The following is a 25,126-nucleotide window of genomic DNA, read 5'->3' on the forward strand; positions in this document are numbered from 1 at the left end:
AAGTTTGCAGATGATTCGTGTTTATTTTATTAGGTACAGTAGCGCGCAAAGGGAAAATACAAATAGCAAAGATTTGTTACTAAATAAAATATTTTGAAATATTTCGTTAGCTCTTGTGGGTAGGGTTAATTTATTAGTTTCAAACGGTAATATTTTTAATGGAAAATAAGACAAATATATTAAGAATGTTGGGGTTTTCATTTGGAAAAATAAGTTTTGCACCCATTTTTATTAAATTTAAACCTAAACTGATTGTGGTTTGATTTAAATTTTACATTTTTAACTTACAGAAGTGAAGTTTTAATTGATTTAGGTATATGAAATATTTGATATTCAGTGTACAAATGTAATTTTTGACAAAGAGTAGGTATCTGTTAAATATCTCATAAGCAATAAGGGCCATAAAACATATTTAGAATAATTTTTCAAAGAATTGAAAATACGAAGTGCTTCCATGACAACCGAAAGTGCCTCCGTGACCTTCGTCGGTATTGGTAAAAAATATCCAATTTTTGATAGTAACAGTTTTATCCCACCAGGTGAATTTTCACGAAGATACCAAATATAAATCTAGAAAATAAAATACTCCAAAAGCATAGACATGCGTGAAAGCATCGAAGACCTTCCGACGTTTATATTAATCTTAGTTTAAAACGACTCTAAAACGATTCTATTAATAAAACTGGAATTGGAACGGACGGAAATCGCGAATTTTCCAAAAATACACTTTTAAGCGGGTGTATTAATGCTGTCAAACGGCCAGCTAGATAATTTCATAGAACCGAATTTTGTGATGATAATTTTGAAAGTCACGCAACTTAATAAACTTCTTTGAATTGAATTGAAGAATTTAAATATTCGGAAACATTGTTTAGTTAGAACTTGATAAAATTTTAAGAAAGAATAATGTTGTTGCACAAACTTAATTAGTGCCCTACTACCAAACACTTTATGAAGCTTTGTGGTGTCATACTTGTCATTATTTCATACCTCAAAGAAAAAATTCCGAAAAATCCACCAAAAAGTGAAAAAATGTTTGTACTTTATTCATCGATCATTTATGGAGTAAAATATTTATTTAGGAACAGTTTCCCTAGAACTTGAATACCGTAAAATTGATGCACCCCAGGCGGCTATGACATTTTCCTACAGAAGGAGCATTCTCCTAAATTTTATAAACGAACCTGCACTTTGCAGCATTTTTTTCTGAAGAACTATCTCCACTTACCGAGCTCATTTTTTCTGTGAAAAAATTAATGTGATCCGGCATTTCTTGACAAAATACTGCCGAAAATATGCCACATCTCCACATGCGCAATATCAAAAGTGGCCATATGATCAGCATCGACTAGGTATCTGTAGTATATATTGCTTAAAACAACAATTTTAAAATTTCCATAGATATTTTAAGAACTGTTAGTAGTTTCTGGATCGCTACATAAAGTTTGGAGCGTTTTTCCAAGAAAGTAGGATTAGTACAAGGTAAGTAATCTTCTCATATTTGACTTGATAGTGCCAGACTCATAACTGAAGACGTCGTCCATCGATTGTTATAATACTATTAAGTTGATTTTTCACATATTTTTTAGGTGACAGAAGAACAACTGTTTTTACGTAAACGCCCAAAAAAGTTCAATCAATTGCAACCGATTGCTTCAATTTTCAACAATAAGGTTACAATGATTTTACTTGCAGCTGAACCGCTCATGACAATAAAAAGATCCCTTGTTAGAAAAATTGTTTTGTATTTTATTTAACATTTAATTCTTGGCAGTGCACATTTTATTTTTGTAATTTTTTATGTATAAATAAATCTATAAACAAATACAAACATTAATCCATAATTTGAGCAATAAATGATCTGCAATAAAAAACATGCAATAAATTTTCTGTACATTATTTTTCTCTGGGTGATATAATTTATATAAACACGTAAAAACAATGGCATCTAACAAAAACGCACAGCTTACACAAGATTAAATATTTATATTGAAGTCTTTCATTGTGAGATTTTTAGCCACCTGTCGATAGAATATTCTAAGGCTGTAATCCACCTGAAAAAGGAAACACAAACTTTTTTTTTAAATTGTTTTGGCAAAAACATATTTGGAATGTGTTTCACCAACCTCTTTCTATCCGCATCTGATTCTGTGTGGAAATAGTAATGTTTTTTGCCTGGATCAGGGGGTATTAGTTCGAATGCGTGTTTTTTGCTGACCGACGCTGGCTGTACCCTGTATCCATGCAAATAAGCAACACCTGAAAACAATTAAGTATTATTAAATCTAATTGTTTGGAAATCTTCTTTTTGAAAATTATTCTCGTCATTTAAATAAAGTTATCTGTTATTTGTGATTCTTTGGAGGGTTGAGTTCCGGAAAAAGTAAAATGCTTAGGTTTAAACTTATTTAAACTTAGACTCTGTACAGAGCGGGATTTTCTTTTTTTGTTATGTTTTTCATTAGCTATTTTTGTTTTTTTTTTGTGTACTATTTTTATTTCCAACTGTAGAAAACTTTTTCATTTATGGCTTGGTAAGGATCGAAACTAATATGCAAGTATCTATTTGAATATTACTTTCAGTGTCTCGGGGTTGAACAGTTTGTAATTGTTTTCAACCAATTTTTTGCAACCATAAAGCGTGATACTGTTTGTATTATTTTGTTGCGAAATACATATTACTATTGCCATCTCAGCGATAGGTTTCGACACAAAATAACTCTTGTTTGTGGAGCTTTGTTTCAAGAAACTAAAACAAAATTAATTCAAATTCAAAAAATCAACTAGTGGAGTAGTACATACGATCCCCTGTTATCGAATAATTTGATTTTGTTAAGAATTTGTCAAGTATATGCTCCTGCTAATTCTATATATTACAATATAAGTATTTTGTGCCGATATGATAAGTCCAAACATTACAAATTACAAAATAAATCCTGTAGATTGACCTAAAACTTTTCATTTTTATTGTAGATATAGTAAAGCTTTCTATGATGTAGGTGAATATTTTTGGTCCGATTGACGCTCAATTTTTTATCGTTTAAAGTTTTGTCCTCATACCGAAAGCATTTTTGGCATTCGCGTCCACATAGAAAAACATACAGGCGTCCTTGAGCACGCAGTACCGTCGGCTCCAAGATTTCCATTGATTACCCAATTTAATAAGGTACCCAAAACAATCCGTCTGGTTCATCGCACTCGGCGGCAGCGTCAAGTTCCTCTTCGTCTCTTCTATGAACTCGTCTACTATTTGACTATCGCTAATGGCTTTTAAGATTACTTCTACCTATAAGGCGATAAAAAAAGAGTGTAAGTAAGTAAGATATACATATAACATCAATTAGAACAAACAAAATGTTGCACACAATGTAAAATAGAATATTGTTACCTCACTGTTAAGTAATAATAAATAAATAATAATTTTTGACTCTCAGTTGCATTAATCGCGTCACGAGCATACTAAAATAAGAATAAAATGTGTGAAAAAGTAATATGCATGATTATAATCTTTTGACGAAACATCTTTTTAATATAATCCCACTAATAATGCTAAAATGAAAAATGTGATTTTTATTTTAGTTAATTACTTTGACAAATTGTGAACACCGTATTACGAGGGTCGTTCAATAAGTAATCAGTAATACTCCTAACTATAGTCAGCTGTTTAAGTACTGACTCTAAAATAGGCGAAGACTGTCAAGTCGGATGGTAAGGTTTATGGTGATGAAAAATAAAAAAAATGCCGAAAAAAATGTTTTTCCTATTTTCTTTCTTATTGAGCAATCCTCGTATTAACATTTAATACCTAGGTGTTTGCCATATCAATGAATTTGTTTGCAATTAGAATTTACTTTAGCCATTTTGTCCAGTTATTAAAAAAAAAGATCGATCCAACTACGGATTATTGAAAAATTGAATAAAAATGATACTGCAATGTATTTGTAGTTTTTATTTAAAAAATGGTGGTTAAATAAAAGAAAGTATAAAAAGCATGAACTATTTAAAAATGTACGGTAACAAGGGGAAAAAGATTTTTAGATTTTGCGAACATCAATTCAAATCATACCCATCTATTTTTCGCATTCTCGGTATCCGCCGCCAGATGGAGGGGTACACCTCCTTGCCGTTGGATAACAAATCGGTGCGGTTTTGATAATCCTCCTTCATCGTCGCTGAGTCTGTTTATTTCTTGGTCAAATAGCATTACTACACCTACAGGTTGTTTTTCCTAAAAACATGCCAGCTTAATGGTTTAGGCTAGCAGGAACCGCCGATGTACGTACAGCATCAGTCTTATAATAATAAAGGCAGTTGTTTTGCTTGAGACAAAACCATCTTCGTATCCACTTGTTTGTTGTCGTTCCGCTAGCATACCCGCTGAGTTTCCACAGATAGCCGTTGTAGAGGGCGCCCGAATTGGAATGTTCCTCTTTGGCTGTATTCAGCGCGTAACAAGTCCTTGCTACCTGAACGTTAAAAATAATTTAAACTATAGTTGTTCCGGTTAAACTATCGTTTATGTTAATGTATTGTAAAAATTATTAAATGCAATCCGACTGAAATCTGTCTTGAGAAACTGAATGCATGGAACCATCGCCACGTTTGGTTTTTGATATTAAAAATATATATTAAAAATTAAATCAAATTGTAATAGTTTCTATTGGACAAAAAATAATATAAGTGGTCCCTCTATTGAGTAAGCAACAATAATGTTTGTTTTATGTAAATTGGGTGGGAAACGACTTCAGTGTTAAATGTTTTTTTTTTAATTTTCTTTATATTAATTTGATTTAAAAATTTGTTTTTTTTTGTAATATAATGGGTAATCTGTATTGGAACAAAGAGAAAATTAGGTTAGAGTTGGGTCTTTGAGCTGAAGTCCCTGGGGGTTGAGTACCATTCATATTCTGTTGCAATGGCGAAGTAATTATATTTTGATTAAAATTATATGTTATTATAAACATAACAAAATCGATTTTTTCTTCAGTAAAAGCAGTTGTTTATGTATTTATTTGTTCATAAGAACGAGTCGGAAACATTATATTCACAATTAATTGTGCACGTTTATATCCTAGAAATCGATTTTGACAAATGTTATGTGACCCCTGTGATGGCGGAATTAACTCTTGATTTTTTGTGATTATTTATGTTATTTATGTGTCATACCGGTGGTCGTATGTTAGAAGTAGAAATCGATTTTCAGTTAGCAGATATCGTAAAAATTATTTTCCCATTCTTGACCCGATCACTGTGCATAGCGTTCTAAGATATGAAAAAAAAGTAAGAAATCATCATAATTATGATCGTGCAAAAAAATGTAAAAAAAAACGAAAAACTGCTAGGCGGGTGTTATGCTCAGTGAATAAAATGTTTTGGTTCGTCTTGATTTTTTTGCAAGCTGATTTTAGCATTTAATTAAGTTTTTGAACAATTAAACGGTCTATTCTTCCATAGCTTTGTTGCTGCAGGTGGTGATTGTTCATTCTAATTGTGCGCCTTGTGCCTCAATTAACATTTTATTGCCTAACCTACCTCTAATTTCAAGATATCACTCCCGGCGTGGGCAATTTTGACTACCTCGGAGTGGCTCTTGTCCAAGACACTGACCCCGTTTACAGATAGGACGATGTCTCCTACTTCTAATCCGGATGATTCCGCAGGAGTTCCCGGTTCGATGGCGGAGACGACCACCGGTTTCGAACCGTGAATTCGAAACCCGAATTCACCGGACTCGCGGCGAACGATTACGGTTTTGTCACATTCTGAAATTCAAATGTGTATTAAATCTGTAACCCACTTTTGACGTAAAAACCTAGTATTAATTTAGCAGTCCAAGTGATATAAAAAGCATTAATGACCCCTAAGTCAGTTAGAATAAGATAAATAATAGACAAGGATGCATATATCACTAGTATAGATAGTGAAATATAGAATTAATAGTTTTATGAATTTCCGTAGCTTCTATCAACTTAGTTGTTTCTAATCCATATCATCCTGCGTTGAATATTACCAACATACAATATTACCAACATACAACAATACAAAGTGGTGGTGGTGTAGTCCTGACAATATTTCCTTGTTTGTTTGTGCGAGATTGAGCACATGCTTTGGTTAAACCCATGTGTCTTATTTTTAACTTAGCCCTAGTAACAAATAGCTTCCCAGAAAGGAGACTAGAATTACTCCCGACCTAAAGAAGGTAAAAGCATCTGATATATCCAATTACAGGCCGATAATATCGCCTTTTGCGAGGGCTTTCAGCATGATAGTATTTTCAGTCAAATGAAACACTTGGAAACCCACAAACAACACGGTTTCTTTAAAGGTCGAAGAATTCACTGCTAACGCTTTGGACGACGGGAAGCGGATGGATGTGCTATACACGGACAAAAGCCTTTGACCAGCTGGACCACACAGTACTGCTCTTTAAACTGAGGATGCTCGGATTTTGTGGTGATCTTGTGGCATTCATAAAGTCATATCTGGAGTATGTGGAGCTCAGCGGTCTCTCACGGCTTAAGTTCACGGCTAGTAGCAGCGTTCCCCAGGGTAGCAATTTAGCGCCATAGATATAGTAGCTAATATTGATGGTCAAATTTTGCTCTTTGCTGATGATGTCAAATTGTTTAGAATAATTGATGGTATGGTCGATTGTGTGTCTCTGCAGAATGATTTGGACTGGTTCTTGGCGTGATTCTAATTACCATCTGGATAAGAAAATGAGACTGCTTTAATGACCTGGGTGTAAGGTTTGACACACAATTCTCCTTCAGATGAACGTCGAGGTGAATTCAAAATGCTATGAGAAATTGTATAGATTTTGCAACATACTTTAAAACTGTTGTGTTATGTACGTTCAAAAGTAGAGTACAGTTCAACCGTGTGGCAGCCAATATTTAGCAGGTACACCATTCAAATTGCCACAGATTGAGTTATTACTAATGTTTAAGGTTCCCTCACTGTTGATTGGTAGGAGTTACATTCCATTTCAGTTTTTATATAAACTTTGTAATTCATCAGTGGATTGCCCTGAGTTGCTCAGCCAGTTGAATTTTCATGTTCCTTCAGGGACTGTAAGGACTGTAACCCTAGTAACTCCAAGAAGCAATTTTTTATCAAAGGTTCTCTCTATCAGTTGATCAAATTATTCTTCTGTAACGATATTGACGTTTTTTTTTTGACTTAGTCTCTTACATTGAATTACTTTGCTGGAGTGAATATAGTTGAATAGTTATTATAGTCATAGTTTATTGTTCGGGAGATAAAATTGATTTCTAAATCGATGTAAATCTGTTAGACAATAAAGATTATTATTATTATTTTATCAGATGGTTGAAATTTAACTATTGGCAATGGAGCAGTGAAACCGACCAGTTAGTTGCAAATCAGTTATAGATTCCGACCTTCTTCACTATTGCAATGCACATTTTAAAAACCTATTTTTGTTCCGAACTTTTACAATTGAAGAGGTTCAAAAACGCTAATGACAACAAAATCCTTTGCTATAGGTTCTGATGTAGTCAAACTTATTTTCTAGCATATTTAACTAATACTATCAATACCTGCATGCTTAAAAATATTTATCTAACTGCATTATCCAACATGTTAATATTTTAAGACCAGTAAGTAGTCTTTCATGCCTCTTTAAAGTTATTGAAAAAATTATAAAAGCCCAGATTTGAGAATGACTTAAGCAATACGGGGTACTTCCCAAAACGACACTCATTTTCGCTAGAACATTGAGCGCAAGCAAAATAGACACAACCTAACGATAAATACTGCAACATAATTAGTTATGTTATTAAAAAAAAAACAAAAATGGGATTGAAAAACTATGCAGGTATTTCTAGACAATGAACGTATACAGGAAGTACAGAAATCTTGTTTTCACTTTGCTAATGTAATTAGGAAAAGGATGCAGGGTAGCTCAAATTAGGACACACTTGGGTATCGTCAATCAGTCCAATGAAATATATTTGAACCTATCTGTAACCAAGTATTGAAAGTACTAACCAAAACTAAACAAATATTTGATACTACTGCCTACACTAAAGCTTCTTTAGCCATGGGCGCGAGGGGTTTTGGACGTTCCAATACAAGAGTTACGCATTCTTTCAGTTTCGCAAAAATATATCCGAAAGCAAATGGTCGTAGGAAAAGTATAGCGTGTAACACTTAGCACTCGTTTATTAGGCACCTGCACCGCTCTTGCCATGTGAAACTCTTGACTGAAATGGAGTTTATTAAACTTGTCGCCTCATATAATATACGATATCAATCCGTTACATGTAAACCAAATTTTGATAATTTAAGACGTCGGCAATGTATCTGAACAAATATCTCCAAATGGTCAGTATGCTGTCGGCAAGAGAAAAGAAAGTTAATGGTGGTTTAAGAAAAACAAGACATTGCAAGGTTTATTTAACCTTCAACTAGTAAAAGAAATAAAACCCGGGAAAAAAAGTCTAATCTAATCTGTTTTATGGAATAAACGATATCACGAACGAGCAAAATGTTCATATCTCGCTTAGATGTTACAATTTCGAAATTTATATCTCAAAAATTAAATGAAAATTTTAGTCTAATTTATATTTTTTAAATAAGCGTTAAGCAAGCAAACAATAGTTTTTCTATAGGACTCGCTTATAAAATCTCAATTAGTGTGTATATTTTATGAACTCATAGTGCGGGCAGATTAGATTTTGAATATACCATTTTTGTGTCGGAAAATATGCCAGAAATATTCCATCAGCTACGGAAATCGAAATTTTAGAATTCTGTAAACCCTTTTTTTCGACAATAACGCAATTTTTCCCTAAGGGAATCTGCGGGTCTATTACGCTTTCCGAGATTCATAATTTGACTTTGACGAAGCAAGCAAGCTACAGGTATGATTTTGTGCTTGCACAAACATCGCTAAGTAGATATACCTAAAATATCTGATTTGTTTTATAAATTAACATTGGCAAAGCAGGATGTGGCCGTAAGCGCTATTTCCGCTCATTATATTTAATATCGGGACTTGGCAATTTAATTTTATCGATGTTATAATAACATTTTAAAATTAGATACGGGATTAAAGAATAGTGACGACAACATAATATTCCGCCAATAGATGAATGGATGAACGAATACCGAGAACTTCAAAGTTTTGAAGTCTGGCAAATAAGTTTAGCTAACTTGGGGGACGGGTGAATCTTCATAGCATTCAATCTTCGTTACCGATTTACAATTGGATGAATGACATTTCAAACTTTTAAATATCACGATTTTATATAGTAAAGAAAATTACAATTTTTCATGTGTGCCATATTATTATAAACATAATATTTTTATTTTGCCTATAAAGCTCCACACCTTACATAAAATAAAGTGTTGATATATCATGATTAGGTGGATTAATGTTATTAATTATTGTTGCTAACAATATACATCGATAGTAAAAATTTAAAATTTTGTGAAATCAGAAATTTTATATTTATTATTTTATTCTCATATTATTTAAATTCACTCGGAGAATACCTTAGTTATATAAGTGGATTAATCATTGTTGTCGACGGTATTTCACTTTATTTTTGTAAAAGCGAATTGAAATAAAACAGTTTTATTATTATTATTATACTTGTGGATACTAAAAATCGAGCATGGTACAACTGAAAAAATTTTCGTCATTTCCTACATTGTTAATATTCATATTAAAGTTTTAAGACCCCTTCAGACATTGATATTCGCGCGTTCAACCCAGTACAATGTTAATATGTATGGAAAAGAGCGTACCTGAAGGCACTTTAAAAAAAAAACGCAAGCACCAAATTTTTGCCGTCGTGAGAAATTTAGTCCGTTTTTGCCATTCCGTCTTAGACATTCTTTAAATGACACGTGGCCGGTTTTATTTCTTTATTCTTCATTTTAAGCACATTAGTGTAAACAAACAACTGCAGATTTTGTAGGTGTGTCTATATGCAGACCTAGGGAACGTCTTTGCATGCAAGTTTTTGAATGGCATACATCAACGCGACCATCAAGGCCTGTCTTTAATATTGTTGAATATTGATTACAGAACGTTAAATAAGTGAAAAAAAATGTTTTTTTTTTAAATTTTAGAACTTACCAAAATTTAAGTGTAAATTTGTATGAATTTGAATTTGACAATCACATTTATTACATAGATTATTAGCTGGAAATTGAAGTTAATGTCAAAAAAGATTTTCTCTGTGACGCATCTCTCAGAACATTGGTTGCTAGTAAATCAGTAATAATATTAAATGGTCTTCATTGATAAAAAAAATGAATAAATAAAAAAATATAAAACACAAGTAAAAAAGACAAAAAAAAATAGAAGAAAAATAACACAAATCAAGGGAAAATTCGGCAAGGTCGTTATTGCCACATTTTTAACAAATCCGACCACTGTGTGCCATGGAAATTACATTATATTAGTTTTGGTAGTTTTGGCAATATTATCTGCGGGATAACATTATCATTTCCTTTATTTATAATCATGGTACCAGTTCAAAAAAGTTAGTGGATTAGTGCAAGTACAGATACAAACCGTTCTTGTTTTCTGAAGACACTAAGTTCAGCGCTTTATTTTCTCGACACCATATCAGCAACATTAATTTCAATATTTCCTCTAATTTGTGCCTCAGATCTATAGAATCGTCACTGCTACCCATTTCCTTCGATTCGGGTCCGCCATTGGCTGTTTTGGAAAAGAAAATCAGCAAAAAATAAACAATTAACAGGCAACGTAAGGCAATAAAGAAAATAACTTAAACAAACAAGTCCAGTGAGCGCAAAAACTTTTTTTTTGTGAGATGTAATTGAATATATGATATGTCGAATTCCGAAAAAAAAATGTTTGAGCAGTAAATATGTGGCAATAATCATATAGTATAAATACAGGCAAAATAATTTACAACCCAGAAAAATCTAAGAATTAAACAAATCTTCAATAAAAAGTTATTCACATAATCAAAAACAAAAACCAACAATTGAAAACAAATTTAAAAGAGCTTAACATTTTTTCTTTCTACTTCCGATCTGCTTGATTTTGTGTCTTGCATTTTTGCTGAGTGTTAGTTTTTCCTGCGTTCTCAAAAAACATAAACATACGTTTCCCAAAACTGTAAGGAATGAACCCATTTTGGTTATTTGGTGAAATTCTTGATCTTAATAAACCGTTTTTTTCTTGATCCCACAGAATCCTTAAGGTGTAAGATTAAGTCAGCACTCAGAGTAAAAGGTTATGTCGGCATCAATTTATTATATTACACATGTAATGAATAAAAGTGCTTAGAGATGACCGATGTATCTCGGTTATTTTTTAAGATGCGGTTTACGGGACAGTGTGCTACTTTTTTGTGAAATTAAAGGTACCGTCAACAAAATTATCATGGGTAGTTTGTTTTTTACTTACTCTAACCGTTCATTAGTTATGAAGCATATATATTTTTTTAATGGAGCACCCCGTATATTATTTTTTACATTAATTAGAAATTATTTAATTTTTTCAAAATTTTCAAAAATATATATCAGTTGTTTTGGAAATTAGGCTCAAAATTCATTTTTTTTATTATTATTTATTAAGAATATGCAAGTAAACAATTATTAATATACAAGGAACTCAATACTTTAAAATTCAATTATTTATATTTAAATTTGAATTTATACGTTATGAATTACTACTTGTAATAGTTTTCAACTTATTATTGTTTATATTATATTATAGCAGTTTCAGGTATAATGCTATGTTAATATGCTTTGGATATAATGCTATTTTGTGTTAATTATTGTAATAATGACACTAATTACACTAATTAACTAATTTAAACTATTGTTCAAATTGCAAAACTCGCACATTTTCCTTATAGTTTTTATGGCCCTTAAAGGAATGATTTGTCTCCTTCCTAGAATTTCGAAATCTAAATCAATTGCCTGTATCGTGTTTCATATACTTTATTTTTCATATATCCGCATAAAAATAAATCTAAAATTGAAAGATTCGGACATCGCGGAGGCCATCTTACAAGTCCGTTGGTACCTATCCATTTTTTTTGGGAAGTTGTCATCTGAAAATGGACTTGTGGATAGTAAGGGAATTTCTTCTAGTAATTTTGGAATGAATTCTTCCAGAATGTCTAGGTATTTACGTGCTGTAACACCTCCTTCATAAATTCGGTAGGCTATTCGTTGTCCCAAAATAAAACGGAATAGCCCAACACCAACGCGTCCTTTTTGGTGGTTTTCTGCCCATCAGTTCCTCGTGCTATGGCGATTAAAAATTCCCAAACTTGAAAAGTAAAATTCGTGAGACCATATTACCAATCTTTCAAAAGAATCGTTGTTTCAGATTTGTTGCAAATACCAGTGGCAAAACGGCATCCGACGCTCGACATCGCCAGGATGTAAATGTTGAACAGTTTTAAACTTGTATGGATGGTATTTGTATTTTTTAAAATTCTTTGGACAGTCGATTTTGGTACCCCTACTTGCTTCTAGGTAACCTAATACATTTGTTTCTCTTTACTTCCTATTCTCCTTCAAATAATTTTTAGGATGTGGTTGAATAAATCTAATATAAACGAAACACGTTCCTTTAAAAACCTTACCTGTAATACTATAATTCCGAAGCTTCTTTTTTTTGTTTTTTTAGTTGATTTAATATGGCCTACAGCTGCAAATACAGTAAAAAATTAAAAAAAAAAAACGCGTTTTGAACTTAATTTTCAAAACAACATTATACTGATATATATTTTTGACAGCTTAAATGATTTGCTATTAATGTAAAAAATAGGGTGACCCATTTAAAAAATATATATGTTTGTTTCATAAATAAAAAATGGTTAGAGCAAGTAAAAAACAAACTACGCCTCTGGATTCTATTAAAAAAATTGAATAGACAACGGGGGTGGTCTCAAAATCGTTAGTTTTGAATTTCACCCTGTATTTCAAAAACCAAGAGGCCTTATAATTGTGTTGTACGACATTTTTAATTTCACAAAAAAGTAGCACAGAGTCGCTTAAACCACGAATCTCTTCTTTCAAAATAACTGAGATACACCGTAGAAGCGTCCAAAATGGGAAACCATGTGCATAAAATGGTAAAATCATTAAATAGAAAATTTCCTAAATTTGTTATACACATGGCAGATTATTTGAAGAATTTATGTAAAATCCAAATTAAATTGGATCATTCCAATCAAAAAAACAAAGCGTCGTTTAAAGGTCGATTGTATAAATGTACATGAACCGACAGCGATGACTATTAATGGGTAAAACTTATTTACTTACGCTAATAGGTACCTTTTTTGTTCAATTATCACTCGAGAAAGTATTATATCGAAAAAGTTCAGAAGGAAAAAAATATTTAGAATATGTACAAATTTATCGTTAAAAAACTAATAAAATCAATTGTTTTAGCATGTTTATTAGTAATACTAAAATACTAAAAAGTTACAAAAGGCCACTTAAAACGTACCCAGAGCCATAACAAGAAAATCCGTTCGTGAGAAGCACTTTTCCACTCCCGAGAAATACACAAACCTCGACCGAAAATAATATTAAAACACCGTGAAATGTCCCGGTGAAACCTGCGAGTTCTTTCCGTTTGAAATTTCAGCTATTTCGGCACTCCCGACGCCCGACGGCGACGCCTCGTTCCACACCAGCGGCGCCCGCCTCACACCTTTTAATTAATATCGTTAAAGCCGTCGCCTGCGTCGGATTCAGGGAGGGAGAGGCAATTCCAGATAAACGCACCGGTCGTTGAGTGATGTACATGTAGCTACATTGTTATTTTTTCAAATTAATTCGAAAAATATGTTCCTTCATTTGATCGTGTGACTGGTAAACCAGGTACTTTAAATTTCTAAAACCAAATAGTTATTTAAATATAATTTCTGAACCAGCGGGAAAACTATAATCTGAACAATCTTAAACTGACAAAAACTGAAAATTTCGAACTCTTCTGAGTTATCAAATTAATGACGCTTAAAATTTTTATAAAGGTTATTGATGGACTCCTTGTCTAAATCACTAATGTTAATTTGATAATAACACAAGTCTTGTAGACGCTTTCCATCAAGGCCCGTGTATGGAACGTCTCCATTAATAAGCCAATAATTAGTTACTAAAGCAGTTTAGTTCTTAATTTTTCTAAGAAACTTCGACAGGCTGCTGTAATACTTTTTACAAAACTTCTGGATTCCTCCTGCGTCGGTTTTTGGTGAGTCGAAATTGGTGACGTTTCGCCAATCACACTGTTGGCTTCTTCAGAGCTTGACTGAAACTGGCTCGCATTTTACTCTGTACATGCTTATATAGTGTTTGAGGGGGGCGCTAATGAGGGACATAAACTCCGTCTCGGATGACTGATTCCCAAATTGGTGACAGGTAGAGACCCGAGTCGCGGTTAAGATTGTTAGGTTGTTTATAGATTTCTATAGACTCTCGGATTTTTCGTTGGTGGAAGAACTGAAATTCTTGCATGCAATCAAACAATATATAAGCAGGTACATAGTAAAATATGAGCCAGTTTCAGTCAAGCTCTAAAGAAGCCAACAGGATGATTGGCAAAACGTCAGCAATTCCGACTCAGCAAAAACCGACGCAGGAGGAATCCAGAAGTTTTGTAAAAAGTAGTTTAGTTCTTTTTCAGTAGGTGGGTGTGCAGAAGGCGTTGAAAGGCAATTAAATCCCATTCCCAAGTCATCACATCAAATTTTTACGTCATGATGTTCTTTAACCTCATTTTCAATGACCTTTGGCCTATGAGTATCCACATGAACGACTACCATCTTTAAACGCATTCCACTTGGCAACTTGTTGCACATATCTAAGTGGGAATTGCAACATATGTGTTTCCGGTTTAGGTTTTCAGGCAACCATTCCTCCAGTCTTGTCAATTCTTGATAAAGAGACATGCCGCAATAGTTACGCAAAGAACAACAACATTATATTTTAACACATAAATGCGGCAGTCATATTTAAAATCTTTAGTATATCCTAATGAAACGGACAACACTCAACATTTGGTATATTTCGGTGGTTTTAGAATCATTTAGAGTTCAACTGGAGTGTGCTGGTATATAACTCCTGCGTATTACAGTGAATATCACTGCTCGGCGCTCTGGAAGTATACTAAATTGTGGGTGTATCGATTGCAGAAGATTTATCTGATGTCTAAAAATCTATTCAATCAACCATCTATATAGAATGTATATTGTAGTTTATGTGTGGATAAAAAATCAGAAAATGAGCCTTTTTTGTATCTAATAAATTGTTGCTCTGTGGATTAGAATTACCTGGTGAAAAACCTGAAAATTAAATTAAATTTTTGTTGAATATTCAACGAAATTTAAATATTTCATTGCAACATCTCATTTATCAGAGATGTTTCTTGATTCTTGTTTGGTGGTGCAACTTTGCAGGGGAACAGGTAGGTCGGTATAATATATACAAATAATTGTCATCTTGACCGGGTGTACATGTGTTAATAATCAATTTTTTAAAAATTAGTTTGGCGAGTTTTATGACGTATTGGACGCTTATGTCTCGCAAACATTCTTCTCTCTAAAAATAGATCGCGTCTACAATTCGATCTCGTGTCATGTTCTTGAAATTTTTTTCGTCTGCTGATGTTATTCCAATGCAATTTGGAGTCAATCATGAGATTGTTATTTTTAAACGGCCTTTAAAAAGTTGCAAAAGACATCAAAGTTTACGCTGTACTCGTGACAATGGTTTAAATTTAAATTGGTCAGAAATGCCCTTAACAATATGTAACAATAAAATAGATTTTTGTTTATTTTATCTGCCTGGGAATTGTAATATTTATTGAATTTCAATTCGATTCCCACGTGTTTATTTTCATTCATGCTCAGCAGATGGGCAATCCCTTTATTAATATATTATTTGTCCCTTCATTATTCACTTTTCTGTTTGTTATAATACGTTAGTTTGTATATTTTGATTTTTATAATATGTATACAAAATTGGTATGGTAGTTTTTCGCTTAACCTTAAAGAATTACGCGGGTATGCAGTGATTTTGATGTTTGTATATTTTTGGGGGTCCTTTTTCCAAAAAACGCCATATTATTGCTCGCGTCAATTTTTTTTATAGCGCCCTATATCTTAAAAATGTTATTTTATTAATATACATATCATGATTTTTAAGTGAATTTACTTTTACGTAATTTGGCAACACTGAATAAACCAACAGAGTTGGCGAAGAAGCGTCATTTTAACCTGCTTATGGGTAGTTTGGTTGTCGTATTGGTTGTGGTGCTGCTGTGTTCGCGGCTGTTGTTTTCGTTGTTGCGTATATTTAGTGTTCGAGAACGTATAAACACTTATGTCATAGTAAAGCAAAGGCAAACTATAACTTTTTTTATAAAAAATGTGGACCACGCTTCTTTTGGTGTAAAACTTGGCGACCAAGACAAGTTCCTCATACTATTTGTTCCGTTTGCGTTGAAACATTAAGAAACTGTAAAAAGGTAGAAAGAAATATTTTAGCGTTGGCGTTGCTAGGGTATGGTGGGAGCTTAGGAATTCCAGTGATGACTGTTATTTTTGTTCGTGTAATGTTCAAAAGGAAAAATAAGAAATAAATTGTGTATCCCAATCTTGACTCTTCTAGGCGACCAGTTCCTCATGAACCAGATGTATCGATACCTACCGACCCAAAAGAACTAGAAAACGTCATATCGTCAGAATCAGATGACTCAGCTTTCACTCCAGATTTCATAGAGCACAAAGTATTTAAGAAGAGAGAATTAATTGATTCAATTAGAGATTTTGACCTTCCAAGGGATGCATCCCAATTGTTAGTGTTCAGACTTCGTGGCGCTAAGCTTTTACCGGGATCGCAAAATAGGGCCAGTAAGGACCGCTAGTGTATTCCAACAATATTCCTGGCTTAGTTCCAAAAAGTATAATGGCGCATGTTTATTGCCTCAAGTATGATAACGAACTGGCCTCGGTTACCATTGCACATTCGGTACATTTAAAAGAAAGGTATGAAAATGTTTGATTTTTTTTAAAAAAAATAAACTACCAAGAACATCAGTGGATGTTTTGTGGTGACCTTAACAGGGGGGTTGTACAAAATTTATTTGTGAGTGGGATAGTCGGGCAAGAGATAGACATTGGACTCAAATAGAATGGCCCTCTAGAACAAGCATTACACCTGGTAGCAAAAATGTATTAAGATATAGCTGGTTGACCCAAAAAGGTTTACTAGGCTTGATGAAGCAGTTTGTTAAAGTGCTAGACAAAAATGGACAGTGTTTTAAATATTTGTGCGAGAACTTTCCATAAAAGAAGGTATTTTTTTTAGCCCACAGATAAGAACATTATGCAAAGACAAGGATTTTCAAAACGCAATGACCAATGTCGAGAAAAGCGCCTGGGTTTAGTTTAAAGAAGTAATTGATAAGTTTCTTGGGAACTTTAAGGACGAAAACTACGAAACTATTGTTCAAAATACACTTTCATCGTCTAGGTTGTAATATGAGTTAGAAAGTGCAGTACTTGTTTTCACATTTGAACAATTTTCCTGAAAATCTAGGAACAGTTAGCGACGAACAGGAAGAGAGGTTTCACCAGGACACTAAGCAAATGGAACGGCGATACCAAGTCAGATGGAGCATTACGATGATGGCGGACTACTCTGGATGTTAAAACAGGATATGCCTTTAAAAAAACAGAGCCGAATGCCCGGGACAATGCAGCTTTCTGGCAAAAAGTTGAAGATTTCACTCCACAAGTCTGATCAAAGTTTTTTTTTCAATTTTTTAATTAGGATTCCACTTTTTTACTGAATAAAAAAATACATTTTTTTAAACATAGTTTTTTCCCTCTAATATTTGCAAAAAGAAACCTTACGCGATACAAATAAATGCATAGAATTTTTGAAATCATCCTATCCAAATGATATTTAGTAAAAAAGTGGAATCCTAGTTAAAAATTTGAAAAAAAAAACTGTCAAAAAGTTTAATTTTCTGGATTTGTGTGCTTAATCGATTCATTCTGCATCTAAATTACAGTTTCATTTCTACTAAATGGGTAGGTAAACAGTTTGGGAAGCTTAACGTCTACCCTGTTAGGGCAATACTCACCAAAAGACTTTAAGATTTGTCGTTTGTACATTTCTAAACAAGATTTTCGATGCACCATTCGATGCGTGACGGCTTGATATCTTTTGCGAAAGTCTTGTTCGGATTCTGTGCTCGAGACTGATTCTCGTCTGCTGGATTCTTGATCTGAAATTAAACGAATATTTTTGTTTATCCAATATAAACACCAACACTGATTTCAACTAATTTCTTGTTCTTCTGCGAAGGTTGAAGATTAAACATGTGACCTACAGATTGTACCAGATGAACTTATATTTGGTGTTTTTTTAAGTTATGTTTAAGTTATAGTGGTGTTGTAGTGATGCATTTGTGGCTTCTAGCAGTCTCTAGATTAGTGAACCAATAGTGTCGCGTAAGATTATTGTCTTATTTTTGTAAGGAAAAGATACTTTTTTCGTTGATCAAAGATGAGTTGTACAATAAGTCGCGTAACAGCGACTATCAAAGGAGTTTTTTGAAACCATCAAAACTACCCAAAAAATGTTGAAAATTTGGGAGAATGCATGTAAGAGATAGTTAACCAAATCGTTAGCATTAAAATTAAGTGATTTTTAAAAAATCTTAATAAAAAAATTAGAAAATCAGACAGCCAACAAAAAATTATTGTACGTATTTACTCGATATCTTTAGTTATCTAATTTTCCTACTCTTTTGAACATAAACACAATAAAATTGTCCTATAAACTGTAAATCCCGTTGAAAATATAACAAAACACCCTGTACATTGTAAAACTCGAACATTCGAGAATAGTCGATCAAACACTAAAACTTACATATGTGGAAATTAATCGAGAAAGAAAGAAAAAACGAGCAAATTACCAAGCTTAAGGAATTTATTTTTATATCATTTACGCAGGATAACTGACCGTCATTGCGCAGAATGGACTTCATCTAGTATCGATAGCATACTAGATTAAGTCCATTCGGCGCAGAAAGAAAAAACGAGCAAATTACCAAGCTTAAGGAATTTATTTTTATATCATTTACGCATTATAACTCACCGTCATTGCGCAGAATGGACTTAATCTAGTATGCTATCGATCATAGCATTGTGTTTCTTTATATCATGTGTGTGGCGTACCTGTTGGCGAGAGGTGTGCGTTTGTGGTGACGACTTCTTCCCTTTCGTCGACGTAGATCCAGTTGCGGTCCGTGTACGGGGCGTCGTAGATGCCGTAGTCGTCGTTTTCGTCGTCGTCGGGGTTACCTGGCAGGACGCTGGGACTGCTGTCGACGGTTTTGAGCTGCTCGCTGCTACCGGTCGTCGAACGAGCCATCGGGCGCAACTGTTTGTTGCGATAACTCTTGGCGGCGCCGCGTTCTTCTGACTAGCGAGAACATCAGTTAAGGAATTTGTCGAACAGTAGTATACAGTAAACTCCTTTTATAACGTACATGGGGTATAACGTACTTCCGAGTATTACGTACATATTTTACTGGTCAGGTCAAAATGCTCTTGATTTTTCATCGTATATTACGTACCGTATATAACTTCTACTTAGGTTATAAAGTACAATATTCTCACTATTGTTCTGGTTATAAAGTACGAGTGTACGCTAAAACCGGATTATCGAGCGGTGGTTCCCCGAAAAAATTGAGGATTTTTCAGGCGGAAATTGATAGACAAAAGAAATTGGCAAAAACAACAATATGGAGTAATCGCGAAAATGTCAAGAATGCAAGTGACTGTAAATCGCACAGGATTAAAAAAAAAAAAGAAATCCTGTGCGTTCAGATGTAGATAAAGCTCTTTTACGATGGTTTCAAGTTCGAAGATTCGAACGAAAATAGTCCAATAAGTGGTACATTTCTGAAATCGAAAGCCGAAGAATTAGCAAGGGGATTATAAGGTGAGGATTTTAGTTGTTCTACAAGTTGGCTCGAACGTTTTAGAGTTGTTCACAACATAAACGTCGGAAAAAATTCTGGTGAAGCAGGAGATGTTAACAAACAAGCTGTTCTGAACTGGTTAGAGGATAAGTGGCCCAGTATTGCACAAAATTATAGCTCTGAGGATATTTTCAATGGTGACGAGACTGGGGCTATTTTACAAGATGACTCTAGATCGTACCCTTAAATTTAGAGGAGAAAAGCGTTTGCGTGGGAAGCAGTCGAAGTTGAGGTGCAAATATGACAGGAAGCGAAAAATGCAAACCGAGATGAATGAAAAATGTGAAAAATCTACCTGTTATTTATAAATCAAACCAGCGAGCGTGGATGACTGCAATTTTTTATAATAATTTAAAGGATTGGGATGAAAAACTGAAACGCCAGAATAGAAAAATGTTGCTTCTGGTTGACAATTGTGCAGCTCATCCAAAAAATCCAGTCCTTTCAAATATCAAATATTGGAGTTTTTGCCTCCAAATAGCACCTCAGTGCTCCAGCCAATGGATTAGGGCATAATAAAATGCCTTAAGACATATTACTGCAGATATTTTTTGTATCGTTTGATCCAGTTATTTGAAAATAAAATTACTTGCATAATGTTGGAATGATGTTACGTTAACCACTGTTTTAAACTTCTTTCGACATGCAGGTCTGATAAGATGATAATTTAATAGCAACAGAGTTATTAACGGATAATGAGATTATTACTGAAGTTTTACAGCCAAATGATCTTCAAAGCTCTGGTAACGAAAACGAAGATGATGGTCAACAGGACGAAGCGCTGAAGCGCTTTGTGTCCCTAAAATTGTAACAAAATTTTTACAATCTACTGATAATGTAACTGATTTTATGCAAGCATCCTGGACGGTTGAGAAGCACATGGAGAATTTGAAATTTTTATTGAAAAAAAATAAACAAACAAAAATAACGAATTTTTTACTGAAAGAGAATAAAGTATCTGTTTTTACTTGTAGAATGTAAAGTTTATATAGATAGATAAGTTGTTTCTTTTGTTTTTCAGTACCTATATTAGTGTTTACTAGTTTTTTATCTTTAAATAAAATAAAACTATATGCGTACCTACCTAATTTTTTTGTGTTTTCTTTATAGCGTACTTCCGCTTATAGAGTACTCATTTTCTGGCCCCTGGAGGGTACTTTATAACCGGAGTTCACTGTACAACATTGAGATCCGATGGATGGTGATGGAAAAAAATCTATTCAATTCCAGTTAGGATCCACAGAGGATCTTAGTGGTAGAACTGCTTTTTTGTATAGAGCCGATTTTGGTTCTTATTGACTTTAGTAAAGATTTTGATAGTGTGGATCAATCGGTGGATAATGAGCTGCTTTTGTCAATTCCGCAGTATATAAGGTTAGATGATACGTTCATGAGTAACTATCTCAACGATGAACTTCAGTTTGTGGTGGTGGATATGGAGGGCAAGGGTGCTTTGACCTTGCAAAGGCACATATTTAGCGTTTCCCACTTCCTATTCTGAGACAACAATTTTATGGGTTACTGCCAAATTCGGACGACACAAAATTACACATTTCTTTTAAAACGAATTGCTTTAATTTTCGCAAAAAACATAACCTATTAATTAATTCATCTAAATCGACTTATATAAATTTTGGGAAATCCATCCTGAATGAAGATAGAAATTTAGGGTAACAATATTCCATTGGGTTTATTTTTTGATTTAACTTAACTTAGGTTAACCAACGGATTCAACGTGCCTGTGAACGCTAAAAAACGATTTTTCCACAGACATTTTGAAAAAATGTTGCTAATAGATTTTCTCGTGTTTGGTAGTTTCAATTTTCCTGACGTAGTCTACGGTTCCTGCATCGATAAGGTTGACTCGGATTCGGCTTGTCCAAAAACTTGTTTAAGATTTATCTATTGTACCCGTTGTCGTCAGCCCGTATCTCGCAAATTGACCTCTAACAAATGGCTTTCTATGTCAAACAAAAGGAAGAAAGGAAGGAACACTCTGCTACAGGGTTCCATAAAATAGTACAGGCCGAACATCTCTCGTATTTGTCATGAGTTTATATCCTGTATAAAATTCCGGAGCAACTTAAAACATTATCCTCCATGCTGCTGGCTTCTTCAAAGGTTAACTGAAACTGGGTTGCTATTTACAAAACTTTTGGATTCCTCCTGCGTGGAAGATCTGAGTCGCGGTTAAGGTTGTTTGGTTGCTTACAGATTTCTATGGTTTCTCGGATTTTTCGAGGGTAGAAGAATTGATTAAATGCGAGAATTTTAGTTTTATCGAATAAAATTTGATGCCTGGTTCGGCAATTGTTGATGAGTCTATTGGTCTTAGTCTTAAGGCTCTTCAATGTTCTTTGAGCATAGTTGATGTTTTTCGTCCGGTGTCTCCCAGATATTCTTTGCAGCATATGCTTGGTAAACTCTTGGTATCTCAAAGGGAATTTCGTCTTTGACGGAGATGGTGAGAGACTTTTGGTAAATCTGGTTTTGATGTTATATTTCTTAAGAACTTTTGATGCTTGGTCAGTGATGCTTGGAATGTAAGGGCGGACAACAGTGGCAAGTGTGGTGAAGTGTATTTTGTAAAGGGACGCTTAATATCTCTAATGTGGAAATTATTAGAGAGGTAAGGTGTTTTAATTCTGGGTCCAGTGCCTCAGGCTGAGATAGTTTTACGGCTCTTCAAACAAGGGAGTTGATAACCGATGATTTTTGGGCCGGACGGTGATGTGACAATGCATTAAGGTATCAATAACCCAATGTTAGGTCTAATTTTCCATTGATAAAATGTTTGTTAGCGTGCATAGAGAATCTATAGAAATCTATAACCAATGGAATAGAAATCTTAATCGCGATTCAGGTCTTTACCTTTCACCAATATCTATCTATCATGCCACTGCTTTAGCTCCGCCCTCCTGAAACAATATGTAAGCAGATACAGAGTAGAATGCGAGCCAGTTCCTGTTAAGCTTTGAAGAATCTAACAGGATTAACTGTTTGAACCTTTGTACCGGCGGATCTAAAGGAGGCAAATAAACATTGACTAATAGATATATATTGGTGAAAGATAAAGGACCTTGGTTGCATTTAAGACCGTTTGTGTGTCTAGATATTTCTATAGATTCTCGAACTTTTCTTTGGTAGAAGTATGGATTACATGAAAGCATTTTAGTTTGATCGAATAAGACTTGATTTTCGATTTCATGATTGTCTTCTTCATCTGTTGAAACCTTTACTTGTCAGTCTTAAGGCGTAAGATTAAATAAAATATTTAAAAACTTACGTTATAAGTTAAACCCCTATGAAGGCTAAGCTCACGAAGTAAGACACAGAGATTTTATTTACAGAGTAAGGAATTATATAAGTACATGGATGGAAACCTTTTTGTGGAAATATGAGTTTGTCCCATAACGATCGAGAATTGCGGGATATTCTTTCCGCTCAGAGGTAAACGAAAACCGTTCCGAGGGTTACCTGTAAGTGGATATGAGTTAAACTAAGTGGTTATAATAATGTATGAGGTGCGCAGGACATTGTTCATATAGCCGGAAGCAGTTGAGACAGATATAAGTGGAGATAATTTGAACCTATAGAGTGCTCAATACGGGGTGATTTAATAAGTATTCAATATTTCATAGCATGATTTTTCAAGTATTTTTAAGATAAAAAGTTACAAGAGTGGTTGAAAATGACTCGCTTTCGTTTTCAAACTAAAGGGTGTCAAGGTTTGAATTTAATTTTTTTTTCTGTCTAATTTCATAAATAATACCGGTTCTTAAGGAAAATTGTTTTTTGACGTTTTTTTTTTAATTATATCGCTCTTACTTGTAAGATTACCTACCTACACATCTTATTTTAATTTCAAGGGACTTTTTGTACGACCTTGTATTAGATTTTCTTATTAGAAGTCGCTAGGAACAATCGTTTCCGTCGTATTTTCGTTTGAAGTAATCATCTGCAATGATTTTTGATGTGCGAAACGAAAGGATATCAGTTCAATGCTAAACGATCATATTTTTTAAATTAGATTTATGTCACTAAATATTGGTTTGCATATAAAACGTTTTAATTGCGAGTACTAAACGAATATTTGCCCTCAATTTAGTTTATCTGAATAACTTTGAATATAAATCCACTCTGCAATTGATACGCTGTGGTACTTGCAAATCACGAGACCAAATCTAATCTCGAAAATAAGATAAGAGGGAGACAAGATATTTGTACATAGCGATGTTTTATGGATTTTTCCAATGCAACAATGATTCTTGAAGTTACCGGAAATTTTTTTAGAACCGCATTCGTTCATTTCAGATTCTCATGTTAAACCATTCTCTTCTATCAATTATGTGTTTGCATACACTGTTATTCTCATAGTAAGCGATGCTGATATCTTGGTTAGATCATCTGGGAAATTCATATAGCTGCTAGATATAGAAGCCTTTCACATGCTGATAACACGGGCAACTCTGAAGCCAATATCAAAACAGATTTCAAGGAACATTCAATATGTGCATGCAGGAATTAAGTGTGCGAGAATGAAACTAACCAAAACTATAGCAACATGAATAGATTCAAAAATTTTGTCTCCTAGACGACAAATTTTTGTTATATTGCTGCAATAAAGCAGAGTTGAAAACTGAAAAGATCACGCTAACTTCAATTATTTAGATATGTGTTCTCAAGGCCTCCCAACAGACAATACCTTCTTCTAATTTAAACCATGCTGCATCTTTTATAGCTTCTCAAATCGCATTGTGGATACTCAGTATATTGCCGAAAATGTTAAGTTTTCGAAATACTATCTGCATCCCGTCCCACCCACTGAATTTCTGTTGTTAGTTGAATCTAGTTTCCGGTGTAAAGGTTATATTACGACATCTGACAAATGCAATGTTTCCGACTCCAAATTTTGAATCAATCGATACGTTACGAAAAAATCCGAAAGAACTATTTATCATTACCTTCGCTCTTATCCCGTCGGGCCTGTATCGGTGCCTGCGGTGCTCCATTTGAGATCTGTCCTCCGACTTTAGCCTTCTATCCAGCTTTTTGTATAGCCTTCCCTGGGGCTTCGCCTTTGGGGAGTCTTCA

The 25,126-nt window shown here is 33.8% G+C and overlaps 1 protein-coding gene across 3 annotated transcripts; it reads right to left on the reverse strand.

The window, feature by feature from the left end:
- Positions 1 to 1,466: 1,466 nt before the first annotated feature.
- On the reverse strand, positions 1,467 to 25,126 carry LOC132699725 (uncharacterized). 3 transcript variants are annotated; one of them, XM_060666590.1, is made up of 9 exons: positions 24,997 to 25,126; positions 19,224 to 19,466; positions 18,125 to 18,268; positions 5,529 to 5,762; positions 4,284 to 4,462; positions 4,067 to 4,228; positions 3,061 to 3,286; positions 2,127 to 2,259; positions 1,467 to 2,054 (listed from the first exon to the last, which is right to left on the reverse strand). In XM_060666590.1, the coding sequence occupies exons 2-9, from the start codon at positions 19,417 to 19,419 to the stop codon at positions 2,000 to 2,002; spliced, it is 1,329 nt and encodes a 442-aa protein (XP_060522573.1). In that variant the 5' UTR covers positions 19,420 to 19,466; positions 24,997 to 25,126; the 3' UTR covers positions 1,467 to 1,999. The 3 variants fall into 3 exon arrangements, with proteins under 3 accessions (XP_060522573.1, XP_060522575.1, XP_060522574.1); XM_060666592.1 differs by lacking the exons at positions 18,125 to 18,268; positions 19,224 to 19,466; positions 24,997 to 25,126 and adding exons at positions 10,553 to 10,702; positions 13,481 to 13,653 and having other exon boundaries at positions 4,284 to 4,466; positions 5,533 to 5,762; XM_060666591.1 differs by lacking the exons at positions 18,125 to 18,268; positions 19,224 to 19,466; positions 24,997 to 25,126 and adding exons at positions 10,553 to 10,702; positions 13,481 to 13,653.

This window comes from Cylas formicarius, unplaced genomic scaffold, assembly GCF_029955315.1.
Source record: "Cylas formicarius isolate icCylForm1 unplaced genomic scaffold, icCylForm1.1 PGA_scaffold_3__17_contigs__length_32017465, whole genome shotgun sequence".
In the NCBI taxonomy this organism is placed as follows: domain Eukaryota; kingdom Metazoa; phylum Arthropoda; class Insecta; order Coleoptera; family Brentidae; genus Cylas; species Cylas formicarius.

Bases quoted from the DNA above. Each gene is read 5' to 3' on its own strand.
- LOC132699725 (XM_060666590.1), bottom strand. From the start codon at position 19,419: ATGGCTCGTTCGACGACCGGTAGCAGCGAGCAGCTCAAAACCGTCGAC. The intron at 4,229-4,283 runs GTACGTACATCG...GCATGTTTTTAG, and splicing joins ATTATTATAAGACTGATGCT to GAAAAACAACCTGTAGGTGT. The intron at 2,055-2,126 runs GTTGGTGAAACA...TTCCTTTTTCAG, and splicing joins TCAGATGCGGATAGAAAGAG to GTGGATTACAGCCTTAGAAT.